We start from the raw sequence: 23008 nt of genomic DNA, 5'->3' as shown, positions 1-23008 counted from the left end.
ATCCCCATGGTTTGATTGCTGAGCATGGCATTATATGCTGTGGGAAATCCCTCTGTTTTTTTCCAGGGGTTTTTCTGGGGGTCAGTTGCCCTGCTGTGTTCCCTCACAGCTTCCTGTACACCCCCAGCCTGCTGGGGCACACTGGCAGGGCAGTGTGCAGAGGAGAGAAGCCCTCAGTTCACGTTTCCAGCTGCCTGAGGCCTCATTGTCCACCTCACAGCCTTTTCCCCACAGCCATGAGCAGGGAGGTGATGGACACAGCTTTGGCCAGCAGCGAGTCTGTCTTGGGGCTGGCTGGAACGGGCTCTGGCCAACATGAGGGCAGCTGCTGCTCACAGAAGCTGCCCCTGCAGCCCTCCCACTTCAAATCCTTGCCATGGAAACCCAGCCCACGACCTCAGAGAACCCCACACAGATGTACACAGCATCACGCCGCTTTCTTCCCAAAGGGCAGATGCCCCAGAGAGGCTGCCAGGCCCTGGGACAGAGCAGCTGCTGGGACACAGGGCAAGAGATCGTTGGTGTTTGTCCGTGCTCCTGCTCCACGTCCTGGCAGTGTCCTCGATGGAGAGGTAGCTCCTCTCCCGGACACAGAGCATGCACGGGCTCCTGGATGCCCCCCTGTCACTAACTACAGACGTGTTCCACATAAAATGATGTAGGAAGTGTAACTTGTGACACCTCTTCCCATTTTAAAGCTGCGGTGCTGTTCCTGGGTTGCACACCATCTGTGCTGGGCAGCTGTGTGGAAAAACTGCAGGAAAACAAGAGCTCTGCTGCCCCTTGGTGGCCATCACTCCAGCAGAGTCCTGTGGGAATTTTGCATCCATTCGAGAGGGCTTAACGATGTTTGGGGAGAAGGTATTGACTAAGCTGTGCTGGCAGAAACTGGGGAAGCACGGCCAGCAGAGGAGAGGGTCCAGGTGTCACACAGGACAAGGCCCCTGACCTCCAGATTTGAGAGCAACTCAATAAAGCAAGGACAGCCTTACATCCAGGGGCCATCAACATGGACATTGCAAACAAGTCCTTCTTTGGGAAGGCCAGACAGAAAGATTGGAGGCATGAAGAAAAATTATTAAAGACCATCACATGGCTCTGACAGACAGATGGGACTCCTGAAGACACCAGCAGAAGCATGTCTCGTTCAGAGAGGGAAGACTGAGCTGGCTATGCTAGCAAGGCTTCATCCAAAATATCAGAGAAGTTACTCCCAAATAACCCCCTTCACACAGTATACAGAATACCCCACAATGTCACAGACCTTGGCAAGTCCTGGGATTTTGTACAGCCATAAGAAATTCTGCCTAATTACTTTCTTTTTTCTGACCAGGAATTTGGGAAGCCCATATCCTCTCTTCCTGCCCCAGGACCTGACATGCTTCACTGTAGCTACTACTTCCATAGGCACCTAATTCATATATCTTCCTTATTTATGTCCTCCTTTAAGCAAGGATTAAGCATTCTCTACAATTAAAAAAGTTGCATTAAATTGCAGAAAGTAACATTCAAGACAGAGCCTTTTACTTGCTACTGTGTGTAAAATTTTAAATAATGAAATAAAACATAATACTTGAAGATTGTTTATTTTAAATGGTATTCTGAAATTTGTGGCTATATACAAATTTTTCAGCTATGAAGCTTAAGATTGCATGGTGACTGTCTTCACAAAGTAAGGCTGCTCGGTCAGTAATCTCAGAGTTGATTCCATTGAAGTGGGATTACTCAGAGTACAGGATGGCTTCAGAAAGCTTGTAATCCATGAAGGCACCAGCACCAAAGGAGGGAAGCCTTCCTACATAAAAAGCGAATCAAGGGTCCCCTGGGATGCCATGGGACCTTTGCTGAATTTGAGAGCATCACCAGCAGGGAAAGGTCTGAGTGAAACCAGTGGCCACTGTGGAAAGGCCTTTACACTGCACTCACAACCTGCAGACAGGTACACACTGCAGGGGCTTTTCCATGCCAGTCCTACTCACTGTGCTTTATTCCTCACTCAGCTGGGCCAGTGACAGGACGAAAACACAGAAAAAGGAAAAAAAAAAGCAGCTTACGCTACTATGGCAATTTAAGAGTGATCTTTAGAGATATAATCTTTTTAGGGATAACTAATAGGCATGAACAGGACTTATGTCAATGCTGAAACTTCAGTTTAGATACCAGACACAGGGATGGGATGAAATGTTTCACCCCGCAGCCAACAGACAGAAAGTCTTCACTTCTGGGAATTCCCATGGAAGACAGATGAGCTGCTGCCTCCTCTGATGTTCCCCAATACTAAAGGCAGAGATATGCTTCATGAGTTTGTTTTATACACAGACAATTAAAAATACATTTTAGTAATGTTTCCCATTAAAACCTTACCCATATCACACTACTGAAATCAGTGCAACAAAATGACAGGAAGGACTATTTACAAGCATATTGTATTGTACCAAATTTGCAAGACAAGAAATTTCTAAAGTGCAAAGTTGTCTCTATTCTACATAGACACAGGGATCCATTTTCCTTCTTGTTGTACAAACAACTACCATCGTTACAGACACACCACAGATCCATGCTGAACATCCAAGTGACCAAATGCCATCCCTAGGGTGACAGGCAAAACTCTACCAAATCCAGTGGGAGGCAGACATCAGCATCCAAGGGCCAGGTTTAGTCCCTCAGCTGTAGGTGTGTCACATGCTGGATGGAGAGTAACTACTGAAAACCCAGGAACACGAAACATAGGAAGTGTATTTAAATACATGGAAAAAGTATATTTAAATACATGGAGGAAGGTATTTAAATAGAAATCCTACAAAGAGCTTAATGGTTTGGTTTACAGTAGATTAAAGACAATCACTGCTTTTCTTAAAGCGCAAAACAGAGGGCCCAGCACTCCGTATTTTATTCAGCTGCAGTTCTGTCCTGCTTCAGATGGGGCACAAATTTTTAAAGACTATTTACACCAACAAGATTTGCAGGCTTAGCCATGAGAGCCTCTCAAACCAGAGAGAGGCCAGAAAAACGGGCTCTTGCAGCATTAGAATATTAAAAAGTCACCGTTCAAAATACCTCACTCTTAAAAATTACTAAAGGGAGCTATAACAGAAGGAACATGGCTGCTGGGTTTCCAGATTCATGGAAACTCCCAGTTCATTCATCCATATTCTTAAGCATATTGGACAGTTAATCTATATCCTATTTACAGTAATTCCTGCTACTAGCCAACAAAACCAAAAGAGAAAGCTGCTCATTTCCTCACAGCTCTCTCTACTTTGCAAACTAAACATTCTCCAGCTTCTTATTTTTCGGCAAAACCATCCAATGTTTGCCACAGGATTTTAGCTACAAGTAAACAAAGTTTGTCTTGAAAAGCAACACATGTTAAGTGAAATTAGTTTGTTCCATTAGTCTATTTTTAAACTACTACATCATATTTACTGAAACAGCTATGGCGTAAGAGGTTACACTGCTAGGCTTAAGTAATGTCATCATCTGACACAATTCACTTGGTTATGTCCCAAATTATTTACAGTGAACTTGATTCAGAAAAACCACTCGGTTTGAGAAAGCGTCCAAAGAATTCCAAGTCCATAAAATAATCTTTCCTACCAAGATGTTTGGGAACGATTTAGTCATGATTTGTTAATCTGATTTTAAGATATTCCTCTACTGGAACCCACCCATGAGTAGGAGCTGCATGGGAAATGAATCCCAGGACCAACATGTGCATTAGGAAATAAGGGTATGTCTGTGCCACAGTTTGTAGCAGATGGAAGGGAAAATGAGGGGAGGAGGGAAAATGGGATCTAGTTTACAGATAAAGAAAACTAATTCAGTTGAGATGTGTATTGACAAAGAATTCTGAAAAACAGTGAGTAGCTAAAAAAATCGTGAATATGAAACTGAGTTAACTCAGTGCATCTTGATCCTTAAAGGGGGCAGGCTGAGCAAATGCTGTTGACTACAGCTGAAATACATTTTTAGAATTAAAATCTATATAAGAAAACTAACTCCACACTCCACCCTGGCAAAACCTAAGTTGGTCTTTTAACAATGCAAGAAGTCTGAGTCATCTCATCAAGTTAGGAACAGATTTGAGTAACTCTTCATGAAACATACCACAGGTCCCTGTGCAGCACCAGAAGAAATGGAGCCATTTCAGGTATATATTCTTCTTGATACTCATTATCCTCTAGGCCCCTGCAGAACAGAAACTTCTTCCAAAGAAATTCAGCTCACTTTACGCTTATTTTTATGTGCAGAACTGACAGAAAGAAAAATCCATCACGGGAAGCAAGGAGGTCTGCATTTGATCAACACACAACAGCCAGCATTAAAAGTCTCTTTGCCTTTTGTATCAACAAATTTTGTAATTTGGTCCAGTATCTCAGGAAGAGTCTTGAGTTCCCTATTAACCTCATCAGCAGCTTTTGTTCCATGGGCCTTCAGGGAGTTACACACCTGCTCTCTAAGCAAAGTGACTCCAAGCCCCATGAAAGATTTTAGAAGCACCGAATTACAGCACAGTGGAAGGTGAACAAAGAGTAAAAAGTGAAGAATGTGATACAGTTTACATCATGGCAAATGCATTTGCCATCGTGTTTGCTGGAAGGGTGAACACTGTCAGGCTGCTCTGTTTCTTTCTCAGGCAAAGAGAAGTGCAGCAACTGGTACCCAGGGATTGCAAGGATCTCACTTCAACACATGCATCATCAGCCTTTGCACTTGCAGCAAATCAGAAAGATGTTTTTGTTGTCACGGTGTTTTGCAGTGCTCAGCACTAAAGAATGCTGTCACATTTTCCACAGTAGGCAGAAATGGAAGCAGCAAATTCTGCAAAATCCTTTCTTTCTTAGCCTTGACTGGGCTTGGCTTCTGGCAAGTTTTCTTCTGAAAGAGCTGATTTCAGTGCAATACTGCAAAAGCTGAGAAGCAACACTGCTTACACAGGGCATAAAGGAAATCTAGAGCTTGGCTTCCCAGCTGTGCCATCAGCTCTTCAGTTCATCTTTCCTCCCTGTTCTCCTGACAGCTTCTTATAGACACCACCCAGATGGAAACACAGCAACTTCATTCTAAATCCATTACCTTAGCAAGACAGCTGTGGGAATTCCAGTGTCAAGAGATTTGAACTGTCTGCAGCTTTCAAACTTAACAAAGCTTTGAAGATTCAAAAACTCTGAATGAATGGCACAGGGATGCTTTGCTTTTAAGCATTTCCAAACTGCTTGCTGCATCACTTTCAGATACACTTTGATATTAAAGGGTTTGGATTAAAGGACAGACAAAGATAAGGTACCTTACTACAAATTCTGATATAAAAACCCTAATCTACAGAGGAAAGAACAGAGGTTAATAGTTTCAGAACATAAACTGTGCTCCTGTTATAAAGAACTTGAGGTTTCCCCAAGTTCTGTGCAAGTCCTGTGAAATACCATAGGAGTGTTACAAACCAAACCCAGATTTTCTTCCCTCACTACAATTAGGTGAATTGGAACATGACAGGGTGCTAAGCCTGAATGACAAAACTTGAATAAATATAACTGTTCGTGCAAACTTCTGTTTGCAGAATTGGACATGACACAGCATATAAAGTAATGGAAAAATCCTCAAGCATTACAATCATGATACTTCCTTTGCTATTTGTGGGTAAAACTAAACCCACAAAAAGAAACTCCTTAGAGGCACAATAGGAACATTTAAGCCCACTCATTCTATGATATCCCACTAAAATCAAAAATAAATCAGATATAAATAACCTCCTATAAATCCACCACATTCTTAAGCAAGATATTAACAAAGGTAAATTAAATTAGCCTTCTAAATGTAAAAAGGAGAATCAATAAAAGATCAGAACTAAAGCCCCAGAGTTCTATGAACAGGAGTTTCAAAGTGACTTCAAAGCACTTATGGCACTTAAGAAATCTGGCATCCACTGTCTTTTTGAGGCTTTATATCTGGTTCCTTCAGAGGTTTTACTTCTTCATCTGGTTTTGGTTTAGCCTGCAAACAAGAAGAAAAAAAACCCACAACTAAATACCACAAGTACAAACCACTGTGTCTGCACAGTACTTATGCACAGCTAACTTTACATGTTATAATCTAATAGTGCCCTCTTTTTTCAAGGCTGAAAACTTTGAGTAAGCCTCAAGCAAGGTGGAAAAGCCAACTGTTGTCTGTTTCAGCATCCTTATATGAATCCTCTTCTATAAAGCAATCTCTCTCTAGCATTCACTCCTGTAATGTTACAGGATTTAGTAAAAAATGAGCTGATTTTCCAGATGCTGGCAGTGTGGCAGAGGTTAATTGACTTGCCCCTGGCACAACAGAAGGATATGCTTAGGTGGTAGCCTTGTGTCTGCTTCCTACACTGAGCTGGGAAATGTTACAGAAGAGCCAAACTAACTCTGAATGATACAGAGAATAAAGTCAGGGGGAAAGAACAGCACATAGGATTATCTTACCGTGTCATCCTTTGGCCTCTTGGTGAGATCAAATGCTGCAACTGTTTCAGAAGTCCAGTGTGCATTCAAGGCAGGAAGCTCGAAAGGAACAGGCTCTACTAAGCCATAGTTTGCTTTCAATTCCAGCTGGGGAGCCTCCGCTGGCACCTTCTGGAAATAGCTGGAACAGAATACAGAAATGTATTTAAAATACAATGGACCATCTCTGCAAGTCGTTTGCAATTCTAAACGAAACAATCTGGGTTTTCACAGTGGCAAACACTGCTGCTCTCTTCAATAAGGCACTGCCTAACGTGCATTCTGCCAGCAAGGTTCACAAGAATCAAAGCAACTCCTTCTTAGTATTATTGTTTGTTCCCTAATTGTCTGGTGTGTTTTCTCCTACTTAATAACCATTACTCTGAGTGCTTCAATGAGAAGAGCATATTTTGTCAAAAGAAAACCCCTTCAAAATACAAATGAGGATTTAAAGTACTTCCCAAAGAAGAAGAGGACGGTTCTTCTAAATAGTCTTAATGTGCCAGTGGATGATGGCAACACAGCAGCCCCCCAAAGACTGGCTACAGCGCAAAGAGGGACTCAGGGTGTCCCTCTGCCCTTGGCCAGCAGGAGCTCGCACACAGACACCAGACACCCTCTGCCTCATTTCCTGTGCTGCACAGAGCTCTCCCAAAACAGTCACTGCTTTCTCTTTCCAAGTTTTGTTCTAGAGGGACATGGATGTGTTGAAATCTCCAGTATGCTGCTGTTGTGAGCTCTGACAATGGGTATTTGAACCAAAGCAGAGCAGAGCATTTCTCTTCCTATTTGCAGTTCACTTTGATGTACTTGACCATCCTTTCCACTTAGTCAGTTCCCCTATTATGGAGGTCTTTAAATATCATAAAAATGGAAATAGCAAACCTATTATGGAATACTAAATCATAATAGGAGGGAAGGGGAGAAATAAATGAGCAAAAGAACTCTAAAGACAAACTAATCTTCATATTTTCAACTGAAATAAAAACTTGGTATTTCCAAATCCTTTTTGGAAGGATATTAATGAACAGAAAGCCCTATTCACAATATTAACTATACTTGGACAGATAAAGCCCCTAGGCTTTAAACACCCTAAGCATGTTCTTCACTGAAGGCAGCACTGTGTTTTGACTTCCCTGCTTGCAAAGCAGAATCATCTACTGGTCTTCTCCACTTCTCCCTCTATCCTCTTTTGCCTACTAGATCCCAGGAGACAGGAAGAGAGCATTACAGCAACACAGCAACTTCTGCAGATTTTCTCCTGTGCAGAAATAAAAGCAACCAGGTGGCTGAGGAATTAAGGAAGAAAACTGCTCAGCCTCTCCAGATGTCAGTCCAACCCACACTGCTGAACTGGCACAGGACAGTGGGACAGAGTGGGACAGCACAGACCCACTGCAAATCTGCCAAGAGAAAATTACAGAAATTTATCTGTAAGTTACATGTCATGCCCTAAAGGAATTTAACAACTGGAGAGTGAAATTTACCATCCCATCCTGAAAATAAAGGCAAATGAGGTAATAACACTTCATACAGAGTGCTGTACCAACCATGAATTACTTACATAAATCCATTCTCTCTCTGGCATTTTTCTAGTGTGCTTTTAATCAAACTTCCTAATTTCCTAAAGAAAAGATGTCCGGAAGGTTTGGCAGTAGTCCCAGGCCCTTTGGTTTCTCCATATTCTTTGCACAATGCTTCAGCTTTGGCAAAAACTTTGCAAGAAAGAAAGGAAATAAAAATTATTTATATGACCCTCCTAAACCATGGTTCTGCTGTACAGTGCATCAGTCTTATAAGACACCAGAACCCAGTCAGGCCTTTTTCTTCTTAGAAACAAAACCAAACTGGCTCAAAGACAGCACTTCCAGCCAAGATTTCCTGCATCCAACAGGTGACTGGGAACAGGAAAAGAAAAAGATAGCTTTTTGGGTACGAAGACACAGGGAAGCATTCTTATGTGTGGGGAAAAATGCAACAATAAAAGCCCAAGAACTGTGCCACATGGTAGGGAAAAACAGAGGGTATGATGGTGTCCACACACAGCTGATGCCCCAAACCTAACAACAGTAACCAATATCAAGTGGGAAAAGAAGCACTCTTTTCTGAACAGCAGAACAGTATTTGTTTTACTTCAAGAAATCCAACTTAAGTTTGTTCTTAATAAATTTTGATTTATCTTTAGAACTAATATTAAAGTTTCCACCTAGAAGATTTGAGCATTTATATACATTGCAGTAAAGTTATGCAGTGCAGGCCATTGGGGTAGAAATAGCTTTGAAGAGAGAAAACTGGGCAGAAGACCTTGAACTACTACAAACTTGCCTGAACACACCTTTTAATAGAATAGAAAAGAAATAAGTTACTGAAGCCTATTTAAAAATAAACAAGCATGATCTAGATTTACTATTTAACCTCCAAAGCAGAAATGGCTGCACTACTCTAACACATAGACCAGAAAACAGGATGACCAGACCATTGGTTTTTACACTGTGTATTGCAGGCAGCTCAAAGCCAGTCTTTAAGCCAGGCTGAGAAGTGAAGATGAAATTTTCTGCAGCACTGTTATGAAAGACAGTCTTTGGTAAGACAAAAAAAAATAAAAACACGCTCTCTCTATTCAAAAGTGTGCTGGATTTCCATCAGGTGACAGATAAAGTCTTTATGGGAAAGCAAATTAACACAGCAAAACAGAACAGGCATGGCATCATCAGACCCTGTACTCCAGTCTCAACCACACTTACATTTTTCTGATTCCTGCAGAGATCTGATTGCTTCCCCACATTTATCACTTGCCAGCAAAGTCTGGCCATGGTAACAGTATGCCTGATGGGAGAGGACAAAATCATTACCAACATCACTGGACATTTCCTGCACCAATTCCCTTCTCCTGCTCCCTACAGCAGCTGCAGCTCTTTGAAGCTGCCATTCCCTGCAGGTAGTTGACAGCTGGGGAATGCAAGTCAAAGCAGCATTCACTGAACCATTAATGCAGTTCAACATGAACACTGTGAACCAGAACCATGAACTCTTGGTATGAACCAAGCTGTGTCGGGTCTAGCCAAGAGTAACTGAGCTGCATGAAGCTGTTTGACCTGAAGCACCAGCACACAGGCCAGTCCAAACTCTCACTGTAGCAGCGTGCTGCATCAAGCCCCAGCACAGAAAGAGAATGAACCCCAGGCAAGTTTACGAAGCTAAGACTGAAAACTAAAACTACCTGAACACTCAAAAACTCCATCTGTGACAAACATCACTAAATCTGGAGAAGATGAGGTGTTCTGCTGTCTGACATCTTTTATCACAGTCCAAATGACTTTCCCACCCCAAAAGGTCCCATTCCTTCACACCTGTGCTTGAAGGTGGTATTGTATTCCAGTGAGAACTGATTTCCTATTATCTATTATCAGGAGTTGAATTGAACTAGTAAATACAATAGGTGAAGGAACAATCCCACCAACTAATGCCTACCTTTCCCCCCTTCCTTTAGTGTCTGTTCTCACAGTACCAATCTATGCAAATATACCACTGCCCAGATTTACTCAAATTTAAAAAAAAGGAGAAGTACCACAACTCTTCCCTCCCTCACCTCTCAAACCTGCTATTAAGGCAAGCAGCTTTTAGCTACAGGTTCAGCCTAGGAGAAAGATAATTATGTAAACTGCTTAGTTAGGGCCTTTTGTGCAGTATAAAACAGACAGATTACAGGCTGTGGCAGGCTACGAGATACAGCAAATTGAGCAGCTGAGAATCTCAGGGGCACCACAGCACTTGCCAGGAGATCCATCAGGCAAATAGGGACAGCTCTTGGAATGGTACCTTTTGGTACTTGATGCAGTTTCATTCAGGGCCTTCATAAAGATGCTCAGCTCTGAACTGTGCCTAGGATCAGGCTGTGATGTAGATAACAGAAATGACCATTATGCTCAACCTGAATGGCTTCAATTAAAGATCTGTGATCACAACAAATCTGCACTGCTGCAATTTCATTTGGCTCCACAAAAATGAGTTCAAATGTCACTGACACTGCACAATTCCTCTTCACAGTATGGAAAGAAAGCCAAGGCAATACTTAGCCCCCATTCCCTACGCAGCCCTAGGCAGACAGACAACAAGCTGTGACTGCTGCCATGCAAAGTACTTACGTAGGCCATATAGAAACAGCTCTTCAAGTTTAAGTACTTCCTCCATTTACCTGCATAGGTTGGATCCAAACTGGATAATGTTTGATCTGTGAACACATATGTAAAGTTATTCTTAAGACATTTCCAAAAAGAAAAACCCCAAACACATTATAAGACCAGAGTTCTTAAACTTAGCAATAGATCCTAACCCCAAAGTATCCAGAAACAAGGGACAAAAGTTAACCCTTCAAAAGCACAAAAAAACTACGAGAAAAAAAAACAAAACTATGCAGCTATCATGCAGTTGTCCCTAGAATCCCTGAAACTGCTGTCCACTAAGTCTGGAAGGCTAATTCTCTAAGTATTTTTAGTCAGCATTTCAAAGCTTGCTCCTAGTTTCCAGTAGTGACCTATAATGTGATGTATGTTACAATGTTCTCCTGACTCCCACATTTCTCCCACTTGTAAGCCTCAGTAAGCCCAGAGATCATCTTACTCCTCTGGAAGTAAGAATGAACCCACTCTACTCCCCACGCTCTGCATCATGATCTGCTGCCCAAAGGCAGCTGGAACACACTCCATTGACATCAGGCCATTTGTCTGCTGCTAGTTTGTCTTCCTTCACTAATGTTTCCTTCCATGAATTACAGAAAAAGATTCCCACAAAACCAAAAAGCTTTGTGAAAATACATGCTGATAACTGAAGCCTTAAATGTGCTAAATAGAAGCTAAATACACACTCCATATCCACTGAGAGCAGCATTAATACTGCACTTTATGGGTGGGTGAAGTATATTTGCTGGCAAGAGTGCATAAACCAAGTCACTAAGGATACAAAACAAGACACTCACCAGCTTTTTGGTAGAAGTTGGCTGTTTCATAAGCAAGAGCAGCTATTAGGCCTGGATTGTGTTTCAGCTCAATAGCCCGAGCAATTGTCACTGAAAAAAAGTTCCACACCATAGTTTAAGTTTAATTGAAATGTCCCATCACATCAAATCAGCAGAGGCATTTAGGGTTTTAAAACCCCTGCACGAACAGGAAATAGATGTTGTGCAGTCAAGCAAACAGCAGACTGAAGACAGATTGCTTCTTGGATAGAATGATTTAATTTAATAGAAAAATTTAATCCAATTTAATAGAAAAACTGAAGGAATGTTAGCCTTAAGATTAGCTAATAAAGAGAAGCTTCACATATTTTAAAGCAAAGGAACTGGGAATTTATGTTAGGCAAGCATGGTGGTGAAAGGCTTGCATGAAAGGAGAAAATAAGAAAAAGGAGCGCCACACACAATTTCTTCCTAAGTGAAAGATATTCCACATTACAATTGTAATATCAGAATGATTTGTGGCATTTTCCTTCTATAATTGTAACAAAATTTTCTTTAAAAGCAACCTGCCCCACTATGCCACAGTACTTCAGGAGAATAAAAAACCCATGGCCTTGCTGCCAACCAGAATTCATGAGACATCGGGGACCCACAGAGTCATTTCCCACACCCAACCAATGCATATCTGAAGATACCTTCTTGAGCTTCAGCTTGACACTGTACTATGTAGGAGTCTATAAGCCGAGCTTCTAAATCTCTTCCCTTTTCCACAGGTGTAATCAATTTTGGAATGTGATTTTCCTGAATACAAAGCAAGTCTCAGAGTTAGTTTAGGCCTAATACCAGTGCAAAACAAGTGCCTCATTCCTAAATGGATGGGATACACTGAGTGAAGGTCCCAAGACAGCACTGTAGCACATGATATGGGCAGACAGACAAACACTTCCAGTGCCACTGGGAATGATTTGCAGGGATTGAGTGGTACCACAACATATTAATACCTTTCTGTTCCCTGTATCATTCAGCTGGTCTCAGGTATATGTGTATAGCAAAGGCCTCTCTACGACAAAAAGTCAAGTATTTGGGGACACTTTGAAAAACAGACAGCAAAGAAAGTCCTTCTACCTTCAGGTGTTTAAAAATCCCAGCTGCTATCTTCAGGCTGCGATGAACATCTTTTGCTTCATCTTCTGTTATACTGAGAAAGTAGAATGAACCAGTAAAGTTATAGTCAGAAAGGGCCTCTAAGTGTCATTCATTTGTCCAGATGAATCTTAAATCCTTCAAGAATCAAGAGCCAACTAATTCCCAAAGTGACCTGTGCCACAGCTGTGCTACACTCAGAGTAAAGGAGATTCCTACAGTGTCCAATAATGAAATAATCATAGAGAACTTGCTTGGAAAAAAAGAAACATGAGATCTGTGATAAATCTCAAGTAAAAGGCAACCTCAGTGTTAGAAGCCAAAGATTTACAAGTCTATAGGGCTAAATGTCAGCAGAGCTGTGATTTTGAGAATCTGAGTTTTGTACCTGGACATTTAGAAGGGGACTGATGAAGAGTTTACTGACCAATGACACTTTCTCTCACCACAGTCACTGGTGGTACTACTGCACTTGGTTTACAGAGGCAAGAAGGGATTGAAGTGCTTGTGTGTAAACACCAACTGCCTCCTGGAACTCCTCTGTCTGAGCTGGACATGTCCCACAGCAGGCAACCCCCAGAACCTGCTAAATCTTTGGTGGAGTATTGCTACAGCAGAATTGTTAGGAAACAAAAACCACTTACTCTTCTTTTCCAGCGAGTCTTGATGCATATTTTGTGTACCATAGAGCTACATTAAATCCCATGGAAATCAGTTCAAACACTGCATCCTGCTGGGCACTAAAGAAAGACAGACAAAAACCCCTCAAAAACTTTATGTATTCAGCTTTGTTCTGACATCTCTCTCTGCTGATAGTTCACGTAGCAAAGCCAACATTTCCCTCCATAAAACATTTTCCATTTAAGATGTCAACAATTTCCAATTCAGAACCTCCTACTTGCTGAACTACCTAAGACAGACTTCAATTTTTTTACTTATTCCCTTTAGAAACTCATAATTAGAATCTCCCACATTCAGATGCCCACCCTTCCCTTTTGGGAACTTTTATTTTAAAACTGTAACTTGAGATTTGTTTAGCTTTGGGTGTGGCTGACATTTTTCCATCTCTTTTTTTTTTTTTTCAATTGCACATTTTGTGGAAAGCCTTGCCCTGGAATGTCCACTTTAAAGCTGTAGCGCTAAGTTAATAAGTCAGAGTCTGTTACAAGTCTCTCAAATTAATGTTATTGCAAGCATTTATGTAACTGCAGACAAACAGCATGTGCAAATAGCAGGAAATTTCATAAGCTAAAACCAGAGCCTTTGAAAAGACTGAACTTGCAATCACAAGCTCAGTATAGCTTAGGAACTATCAAACCTTTTAAAAAGAAAGACGTGGGAGTGGGAACAGTAATGCTGGCACAAGTACAGGAGTGTATGACCGTGAGAAAATTAAAACAGAATCCTAATCAACAGATTTTCTTCCGTGGGGAATAAAACCTTTGAGAAGGCCAAGCACTTCTAGCTAAAGCTTGACAAATTTGTAGGCGTGGTTATACAACACAACTACCTCCAATAGCAAGAGACAAGTGCATAATTCAGGAGGTTACAGATCTGTATTCCTACTGGAAACAGAGAATTAGTTTGTTTGAACCAGGAGGACATATACTTGGAGCTTCAGAGGACAAGAAAAAATCAGATCTTCAGCAACACTGGAACCTCCAAAGAGAAGTCCCTGCTCAGGCAATAGTACCAAATATTCAACTGCAGCGAGCTCTGTTACCATGCTCAACTCATCAATGCCCTCAAGGCTCTTCTTTGTACTACTCTAGCCAACTGCAGGCTCAGTTTGTAGATCAACTGAGACCCAGTGGATCCTTCTACCATTATTGTGCATTCTCACAGCTTTACATAAAGGCCATGCACACTTCAGAACACCTGACACAGTACAGCAGCTACCCAAAACACAGCAACACCTTTTCAGAAACTACTTTTTGCTACATTTCTGTTTCCCTTCAGGCCTGTGCTGGCACAGGTGTATGTGTGTAATAGAGCAGCAGAGAGCAGCTGCTTTACCCGCACTCAGAAAAACGCACGCACCTCGGGACTTGTCCTTGTAACGTGTCTGTCCACTTGAAATTCTGAATGTATCTCAACTTGCACTCTTGGGAAGAGTCATCCAGTGAAAGGATAAAACCTATGGAATAATAAAACAGGCAATCTTGAAGTAGAAAACACAAATTCATAATGAAGGAGATGGATCAATATGAATACAGATATGGATAAAGAAATGTTTCTTGCTAACCCCCTTAAAACCCCATGTTACTTCCTGGGGCCTCTATTCCACAGTATCTTGAGAACAAAATGTGGGGAAAACCAACCCAGCACGTTACCAACTCAGTCTGGAGAATCTTGACTGCTCAAGGAAAACCTGGCAGATGTCTGCATGTCCCATATGGTGACAAGTTGGGAGTGGGACTGGCCCAGGTACAGGATGGCTGAGGTTCTTCAAGGTGAGTGAGTGGCTGTCTCTGCCACCATAGTGACAACCAGGAAATTCCAAGAAAAGCTGCCTGCTCAATAGGGAGAGGGAAAAGGGCTTCTAAGCATGGGTTCACCTAGTCATCATCTATCTGCAGGACTACAGGAAATTGGTTATGTCCAGTAGCCAAGAAAAAAGCAGTCAGTGGGATGAAGCTCATGCTATGGGATGCTCAAATCCTAGCATGCGTATGCATGCCCAGGAACTTTTCAGGGAGGCTGAAGAAGAGCCTTGGTCTGATCAGGTCTTACAGACTTTAAGAGGTTAAGAGCTTGCCATAGCAGCTATTTGGGCTATGCCTGTCAGTGTGTCACGTGTTTATAAACAAAGAAAATCCTCATTCTTTTCACATGCAGGAGATTTTAGTGGTGAAGCATGATATTTTCCTGAACAAACTCTCCAAATCATAGCTATAGCAACAGGGATTCTTATCTGACCTCGAGACGACATTAGTCTATGCCATTCCCATGGGCTCACTAAATCAACATTTACCTCCCACAGACTGAAAGATCCCACTTTCCACAAACCAGCTGATTCCTGAAAACTCAGTCCTAAGAACCTGGTCAAGCACCTGACTGCTAGGAGAGAGTTACCAAAATATTGGCAGAAGGAAGGTTTCAAAGGAATGTGTCAGCAGAGGTGAACAATCTACTGAAAATGCAGATACCATGCTGATGAGCACCTACATATATACATACACCTAAGACAAACAGCAGTAGAAGGCAAACTTGCAACAAGTCTATGGTCTAGTATTAGACAAACCAGCAGTTTACACTGAATAATAAATTACATCAACTGATTAACAGACTCAATTATATTTAGGGAGCAATTCACCACCATCTAAGAAAAAAATACACGTTTTCTCCTCCGCCAGAATGAGGTTAAAAGCAGGAGGGCAGGGCTGCAAGCACTTAGTACTGGCAGGGTCACAAAAGGACACAGGAACTCAGAGAAGGGGTCTGGTGAGCAGCCACCACTGGTATCAAGCACAGAACCCATGCAGACACTCTCCTTCCTGTGCAAAGTGCAAAGAAGTGCAAAGCTTCTTTACAGGACATCAGCACAATTCGCATTCTGAGAAGTGCCACTAAAATTGAACTGATATTTCTCTTGATGAATTAGTAGTACTGCTAATAAATCTTCCTACCTTGCAGGAGTGAGAAGTACAAGTCAGCTGCATTCTTCATCATTTCTGGATTACAACTTGAGTCTGTAAACAGCTCCAAGAGCCGTGTTCGAGATAACCTCAAGTCACTAAATCAAAAGAAAACAAACAAAAAACCAAAAAAACTAAGAAATTCTACTCAAAAATGTACTTATACAGAAAAATCTTCCTTTCTCCTCTGGATACATATGACTGACTCTTTGATACAATCCATTCTGGTCACACAGCAGTAGATAATGAGTACTCAATCTATTGTACTAACACTACTGAAAATAACTATGCCTTTACCTACCAAGAGGCTGGGTGCACAGGGAAGAAAAGAAAGTAACAAGCAGGAACATCCTTCAATATTGATATGGGATAATGGGATGATGAGATGAAGAGATGTCTGCAAAATAAGCTGAGATCCCTTTTTCATTACATTCCTATCCACAACAGAACAGTCAGGCCTTATCCACTTATGGAAATTAAGCAATCTTTTGCAGAGGAATGCACAGTCATCAGAAAGACAATGAAGTGTTTCGTCTTTGCCCTCTGCATTGTTGTAATTTGCCTTGCTGTGCACTCAGAGACTTGAAAACTGGAGAATTCATTCTCTGTAAGCAAATGCTCAGTGTCTTACTGCCTCCCTGCCTAAACATTTCCAGTCATCTTCAGCTCAAAAACTGAAGAGAAACCATTACTTATAAAGATGTCCCCCAAACTACAAGAGGCAGAGTGAAGTTAGTCCCAAGTACACTTACTTGCAAACTTTTGTTGCAGCTGGAGTGGTGGCTACCCCATAATAATTAAATGAAACGGGAGCTGTAGCCTTCAGAGGGTTGCGATGGAACCAGTGGGTCATTTTCTTCCTGTAATGTGGTTTATGCCAAATCTAAGGAGTGGAAAGGAAAGAACAGCTGCAGGAACAGGTACAACTGAGGTGCTGCACATGTCCTGGTCCTCACAGAAAGATATTCCAAATGTAAACAACTAGGCAATTAAAACAATTAATTTGAAATTAATTTGTTCTTCCCCATTTGAAATGCCAAGCTTCCATATGCCCTGTGCTCATCATCCATGTCCTTAGTGTGAGAATTGCACTCTCTTGAAATACGAATGCTTTCTGAGGCAACTATTTTAAGTTAGGCAAAAAGCTACCACCTACTTTGCTCTATGTGAGCACACATATTCCCAGGGAAAAAACCTCCCCATTTGTTATCTCCTGCATAAGGCTGGACATACCTGTAAATTACATGAGAAATATCTCAGAATCACAGAACCAATTGGGTTGGAAAAGACCCCTGAAATCACCAACCCAAACTTTTGACAGAACATTCCCATGCCAACTAGACCACGGCATAGTGACATGTCCAGTCTTTCCTTAAACACCTCCAGGCATGGTGGGTGACCCCATCACCTCCCTGGGCAGCCCATTCCAATGTTTAACAACCCCTTCTGTGAATAAATTCTTCCTAATGCAAAACCTGAACCTTCTTTGGCACAGCCTGAGGCCGTTTCCTCTCATCCTCTCACTTGATACCTGGGAGAAGAGGCTGATCCCCAGCCTGCCACAACCTCCTTTCACAGTGTAGTAGGGACTGATAAGGTCACCCCTGAACTGCCGCCTTCTTTTCCAGATTAAATGTCAATTCATTGAGATCATTATACTGTGTCTAGTCCATCTGTGAGTAGCCTGTATTTGGGAACCTTTGGTATGGACCTGCAACCACAAACCCTGACTGAAAACATGGACCTATTTACATACATGTATCAGACCTGGAAGGTTGGAAGGGCAGAGATAAGCCCGACTATCTCTTTCGCTTCAGTTTCAGCAGACAAATACAACACAAGCATTGCAGTGAGCTTTACAACAGCAGTGCAGGGTAATGGAACAGAATGGGCACATCCTGAACATGGGAAGGCCCTACTGGATAAAAGGTGAAACTCTTTCACCATGAGGACAGAAAAACGGAGGAGGAAGTTGTGTGCTCTCCATCCTCAGAGGCTTTCCAGATCTCGCCGGACAAAGCCCTGAGCCCCTGCTGTGACCTCGGAGCTGTCCCTGCTCCGAGCAGGACGCCAGGACCTCCATCATCTCCTGGTCCTTCTGGAATCTCTTAAATTCATCCTTATAAACCACTCTGCAGCTTTGCTGCAACAAACAAACAAACAAACAAACCCTAAGAAGATCTCCCAGCACAGATCCCCCGGCACCGTCCAGACCCTCTTGACCGAGCAGGGGGTTTTGTTCATCGCGTCGGCACCGATCGCGCCGTGCTTATCGTGCCGACACCTCTCGGGGCCTGTCCATCATGGCAGCGCCTGTGGCGCCGTGCCCACCCACCTGCCCAGCGCCACTGTCCCCGCGGTGTCGCGGCCCGGCCCGGGACGGTCCCTGAGAGGATCCCGAGGCCGCGGGACCCCGGCCCGGCCCCGCCGCTCCCGGCGCTGCGTCACGCGCCCGCCGCCGCAGGCAGCGCCAGCCGAGAGCCGATGGCACCGCCCCATCGCGGCCGATCGCATCGACCCCGCCGCTCGCCCTCCTCACCACCGGAGCCCCCGGGCCGCCGCCAACAGCAGCAGCCCCACGGCTGTGGGGCCTTCCCCCGGGACGGCGGCCGCCGGGGCGACAGGGGCCACAGCCCTCCCCCGGGAAGTACCCCGAACGCCGCCAACACCCGCGAAGCGGGGACGGCAGCAAGCCGGCGGCGGCACCTGCCCTCCCGGAGGGGCGAGACTGCCCGCGATGCTGCAGGGGGGAGCCGGGGCTTACCTGGGGGCGGGCCTGCGGCGGCGGCACGGCCGGGAGCGGAGGGAGGAGCGGAGGAGGGAGGAGCGGAGGAAGGGAGGAGCGGAGGAGGGAGGAGCGCAGGGAGGAGCGGAGCGGCCCCGCCCGGGCGCCGCCCATGCGCACGTGATCGGCGCCATGACAGGTACCGGGGCGGAAGTGGCGCCCTGGCCTCGGTAGCGATGGCGCGGGCGGGCGCGGCCGGCACCGCCTCCCCGGCTGGGCGGTGCGGGCAGGAGGCGCCGCCGCGCTCGGGTGTCCCGGGGCCGGGCTGGGCTGTGCCGGGCGGGGCGGTGCCGTGCCGGCGGCGCGGGGCTGGCGGGAGCGGCTGTCCGGCGCGGTGGGTGCCCCGGCGCGGGGTGAGCATGGTGCCCTAGCGCTGGGGCTATGTCGGAGGCGGCCCGCAGCCTCCTGCAGCGCTGGGGCGCCAGCTTCAGGAAGGGCACCGACTTCGACTCCTGGGGGCAGCTGGTGGAGGCGATCGACGAGTACCAGATGTGAGTGCGGGCCCGGCACGGCCCCGGAGTCGCGGGCGAGGCGCCGGGGTGAGGGAGCGGCCGCGGGTGCGGCGGGGCGGGGCAGGGGGGCCCCACCGGGCCCAGGCCGCGGCCCCCTCACCCCTGGGGCCCCGCCGGCGGGTCCGGCCCTTCCCCAAGGCGCGGGGCCAGGGGCCGGGGCGTCCCCTCGGGGGGTGACTGGCCGGGGGGCGAGGCGGGAGCCGGCCGTCCTGCTCTCCTGGGAGGGCGGCAGCGGCCGGCGTGGAGCTTGGAGCAACCTGGTCTGGGGAAAGGTGTCCTCCTGCCCATGGTAGTGAGTGGAACAAGGTGATCCTTAAGGTCCGTTCTAGCCCAGGACTGTGGTCTTGTGCGTGTGGGCTGCCGGGGTGGTTGTTTGGTGGAGCCCCCGAGGCACCACTGGACCGGGATACCCCCATCCCATAGCCCTGTTGCCCTGGCACCACACTTGTGGGAATGGAGTGACCTGGCTAACGGGTTGCCTAAGCACCAGCCTTAACCAAAAAAAACCTCAACCAATCCATCAGAATGAAAGTGGGTCCATCACACGCTTTTGTGTTGTGTCCCTGATGCTACCAGGGCAGGACAATGGGGAACCTGGCAGGCCCAGTCAGGTTGGCTGGCACAGGGTGACACCGCCCCATCCGTGAATCCTTTGGCAGCAAAGGAGTGTCGGCTACAGGGCACTGGTGATGGACTCCTTTGAAACACACCGGCTACCTTGAGTCAGATGTTCTTCCCTACTACTCCATTCACCATGACAATGAAATTTATTTCTCCATGGTTGGAGTATTTCAGGCCAGGCTTCTCATGGTGAATTTTCTGGATGTTTTCAGGAGGGTTTGCACTTGTTCACCAAGAGAAAGTTAGCTGAAGAGATGCTCCCTGACAAATCTTTTAGCACTGTTCAGGACTGGTCAAGTTGGGTTGTAACCACACCAGCTGCCAGTTCAGTTGTCATTCAGAGTAACTGGTCTGTTGGCCACGTACTGTGTGGTCAGGAGAGGCTGTAATCTCATCATTTCATTCACCCACCAGGAAGGATGATGCAAGTTCAGTGATTTGCAGTTTGCTGATGGCCTTTAGAGTAGGGCAAGCTATTACTCTACAAACCTTGGCAGAGAGATGAAAAGAAGTTCTCTTCCAGATCTGTATCTCAGCAGAAAAAAAGTATCATCAAGAAGTAAAAGAAGATATTTTTACTAACTGCCCTGTTGTGGATGTCTACAAGGAGTCTAATAGAATCCTAATGCTTTAAACTGTCTAAGCAGTCTGAGCAGTGAGTTTCATATAATGATGTTTCTTTGGAATGAAAAGTCTTTGGGTTCTCCTGAGCTCTCTTCATTGAGAAGTGAGGTGACTAAACGTTTGCAGACAGTCCAGTTTGAGAATTGAAGTGCAACTTCTGTTGCCTTCCTCACTCCATTGCTTGTGTCGCACAAGAGCTGAAGTGGTCTCCACACTCTGGCTCTGTTCTGACCTGGGAGCAGAATGCTGTCTTTGTAAAGAAGCTCCTCTTGGGTGGAAGCTGCTCTTATCAGTGAGCATTTCTACTAAATACTTGTCAGTAGATCAACTCTGTGGTCTGAGGACTGAGTAGGAAGGAGAAGATCAAGGGATTACAGGGAGATATTTCCTAGGGAGGAGCAAAATCTTTGTGTGTGTATCTTCTTTATCCTGATCTTAGCAGGTAACTTAATAACAGTATCGAGCTGTAGGGTAGAAGTTGCAAACAAGCAGCACAGGGCAAGATACCGAGCTGTTGTTCTGGAGAGACATTGCAGGATGGGTTTATGGTGTTACCTTCTCAAAGGCACCCTGAGATAGGATGAACAGGTGTGGTGCTGCTGTTGTCCAGGTGCTGTGAACACCAGCATGGTCTGTGCTGATCCACACAAGCTTCCTGGAGAGAAGCTGGTTACACTGAGCTTGGTGATGCTGAGAAAGCTTAGATTTAGGGAAAATCTTAGTTCTGATGGCTGCTGAAGTAAAACACAATTATGTACCTCCTGTGTCCATCTGCTCAGTTCTTCATGTTACTCCTGGAAGTACAAGAAGGTTGGTACAAAGACTGGCCATCAGTCATTCAGGTGATTATTCATGCAGGAACCCTTCGAGCTGTCAGTGGCTTCCCTGTTAAATGTCCCAGTCTGTGGAACTTGGTCTCATCCAACTTTGAACAAGCTTCAAAGGGAATGCCAGATGCATTTATTTGGATTAGGGTGGATTTTTTTTGTATTAGTGACAAATGGAAAGAAGGTTATGTTAGTGATGCTTGCAGAAATATTAATGCTGTGATGCTGCCTGTTGTGGGTGGCATATTGCTGCTATGGTGATCTGTTTTCTTAAATCATTACTTTAAAGTGCCCTTTCTCTGTGTCCTTTGTATCATAGGGCAGGCAGTAGGCAAGGAATGCACTTTTGGATTCAAGCATGCTTATGCTTTTTGTCTTTTCTCAGCCCCAGTATTTCTCCATTTTTGAAGGGGGACAACACCACCAAGTTGTGCTGTTTCCTTATTCTGTTTGGTTGTATTTTCCCTGGTGAGAGTTAAAAGCTATAGTGGCCTCAATCAGTATGAACATTTTTTGAGAGCTAATTTTGAGGAAAGGCAAAGCAGTTGAGTTCTAATTTTTGTTCCTGCCACAGGCTTTGACAACAAACTGTCCTGCTGGATGTATCTTGGTGTATTTATTTTATAAACCCCTCCTAAAGCTGGGTCGATGCCCACAGCAGTGGTGGAGAGAAGTAGAGTCCCTTTCACAGGGCAAACTTGTGAGGTTCCAGGAGGAAGCCTGTTGTGATGTCCCTGGGTTTCCCCTCAACCCCTGTCCTCCCTCTCTCTCTGCTTGTAAAAACAATTATTTACAGGGAATGGCAGCAATTGCCCAGAAGTTTTGCTTGTTTAATGTCCTTCTTCCTCCCGGGACGGAAACTGTAACTCTTCCCATAGCTTCCCTCCAGCTTCCTTTCGCTTTCTCGAGCTGTTTGCTTACTGTTACTTTCCAAACCCCTTGGTACTCCTGCCTTGGTGATGACAAGGGGTGGGGTTTGTGCTCCGCCTGTGATGCTGACAGGCACAAATGTGAGCGGATCCACCCTGAGAGCCTGGGCCAAGCCGCCCTGTGCCTGGCTTCCAGAGCTGGGAGTGTGTGCCACGGCTCAGGGCGCCCTCACCCGAGCCCCCCAGCATCCCATTTGCCTCAGCCTCTCCCTGGGAAATGCACGTGGGATTGCACCACAGCGGGTCTTCACAAAGGCTGGGGTTTGTTATTATAAAAGAAGGGGATTGTGAGAGGGAAGAAGTCAGTGCTTGTAATAAAGGGCTTTTGGCTATAAGGAGCCTCTTACCTGTTCTCCCTTCATGATGCATTAGTCTTTCCTGTCTAATGTAGTTGCACACTTTGTCCACCTTCTGGGGTATTTTCTTAAGTATAGGCTACAACGGCTATAGAAAACTGTTTCAAAAGACAAAAACAAACCAAAAACACAACAACAAAACCAACCCA

The 23008-nt window shown here is 44.8% G+C and overlaps 2 protein-coding genes across 5 annotated transcripts in view; one reads left to right on the top strand and one right to left on the bottom strand.

Annotated features, from left to right (window-relative positions):
* Positions 1 to 1570: 1570 nt before the first annotated feature.
* Positions 1571 to 19139, bottom strand: BROX (BRO1 domain and CAAX motif containing). 2 transcript variants are annotated; one of them, XM_086878826.1, is made up of 13 exons: positions 18970 to 19139; positions 16958 to 17088; positions 16197 to 16303; positions 14608 to 14704; positions 13212 to 13307; positions 12550 to 12622; positions 12120 to 12225; positions 11446 to 11535; positions 10616 to 10701; positions 9215 to 9296; positions 8035 to 8185; positions 6453 to 6612; positions 1571 to 5991 (listed from the first exon to the last, which is right to left on the bottom strand). In XM_086878826.1, the coding sequence occupies exons 1-13, from the start codon at positions 19102 to 19104 to the stop codon at positions 5905 to 5907; spliced, it is 1401 nt and encodes a 466-aa protein (XP_086734952.1). In that variant the 5' UTR covers positions 19105 to 19139; the 3' UTR covers positions 1571 to 5904. The 2 variants fall into 2 exon arrangements, with proteins under 2 accessions (XP_086734952.1, XP_023778659.1); XM_023922891.2 differs by lacking the exon at positions 18970 to 19139 and adding an exon at positions 18541 to 18682.
* A 113-nt stretch (positions 19140 to 19252) lies between these two features.
* The window catches only part of AIDA (axin interactor, dorsalization associated), a 28826-nt gene continuing 25070 nt past the window's right edge, over positions 19253 to 23008 (top strand). The window contains exon 1 of one of the 3 annotated variants that reach the window (XM_086878817.1): positions 19253 to 19481. In XM_086878817.1, the coding sequence (XP_086734943.1) occupies positions 19372 to 19481 (110 nt within the window). In that variant the 5' untranslated portion in view covers positions 19253 to 19371. Of the gene's footprint in view, positions 19482 to 22578; positions 22765 to 23008 lie in introns of those variants that run through there. The other 2 variants (XM_086878816.1, XM_086878818.1) reach the window with 2 other exon arrangements.

The sequence above is a fragment of the Cyanistes caeruleus genome, chromosome 2 (genome assembly GCF_971803275.1).
Source record: "Cyanistes caeruleus chromosome 2, bCyaCae1.hap1.1, whole genome shotgun sequence".
Lineage (NCBI taxonomy): Eukaryota > Metazoa > Chordata > Aves > Passeriformes > Paridae > Cyanistes > Cyanistes caeruleus.
Note: the sequence above shows the minus strand (reverse complement) of the source record. Positions and strands in the feature narration are given on the sequence as shown.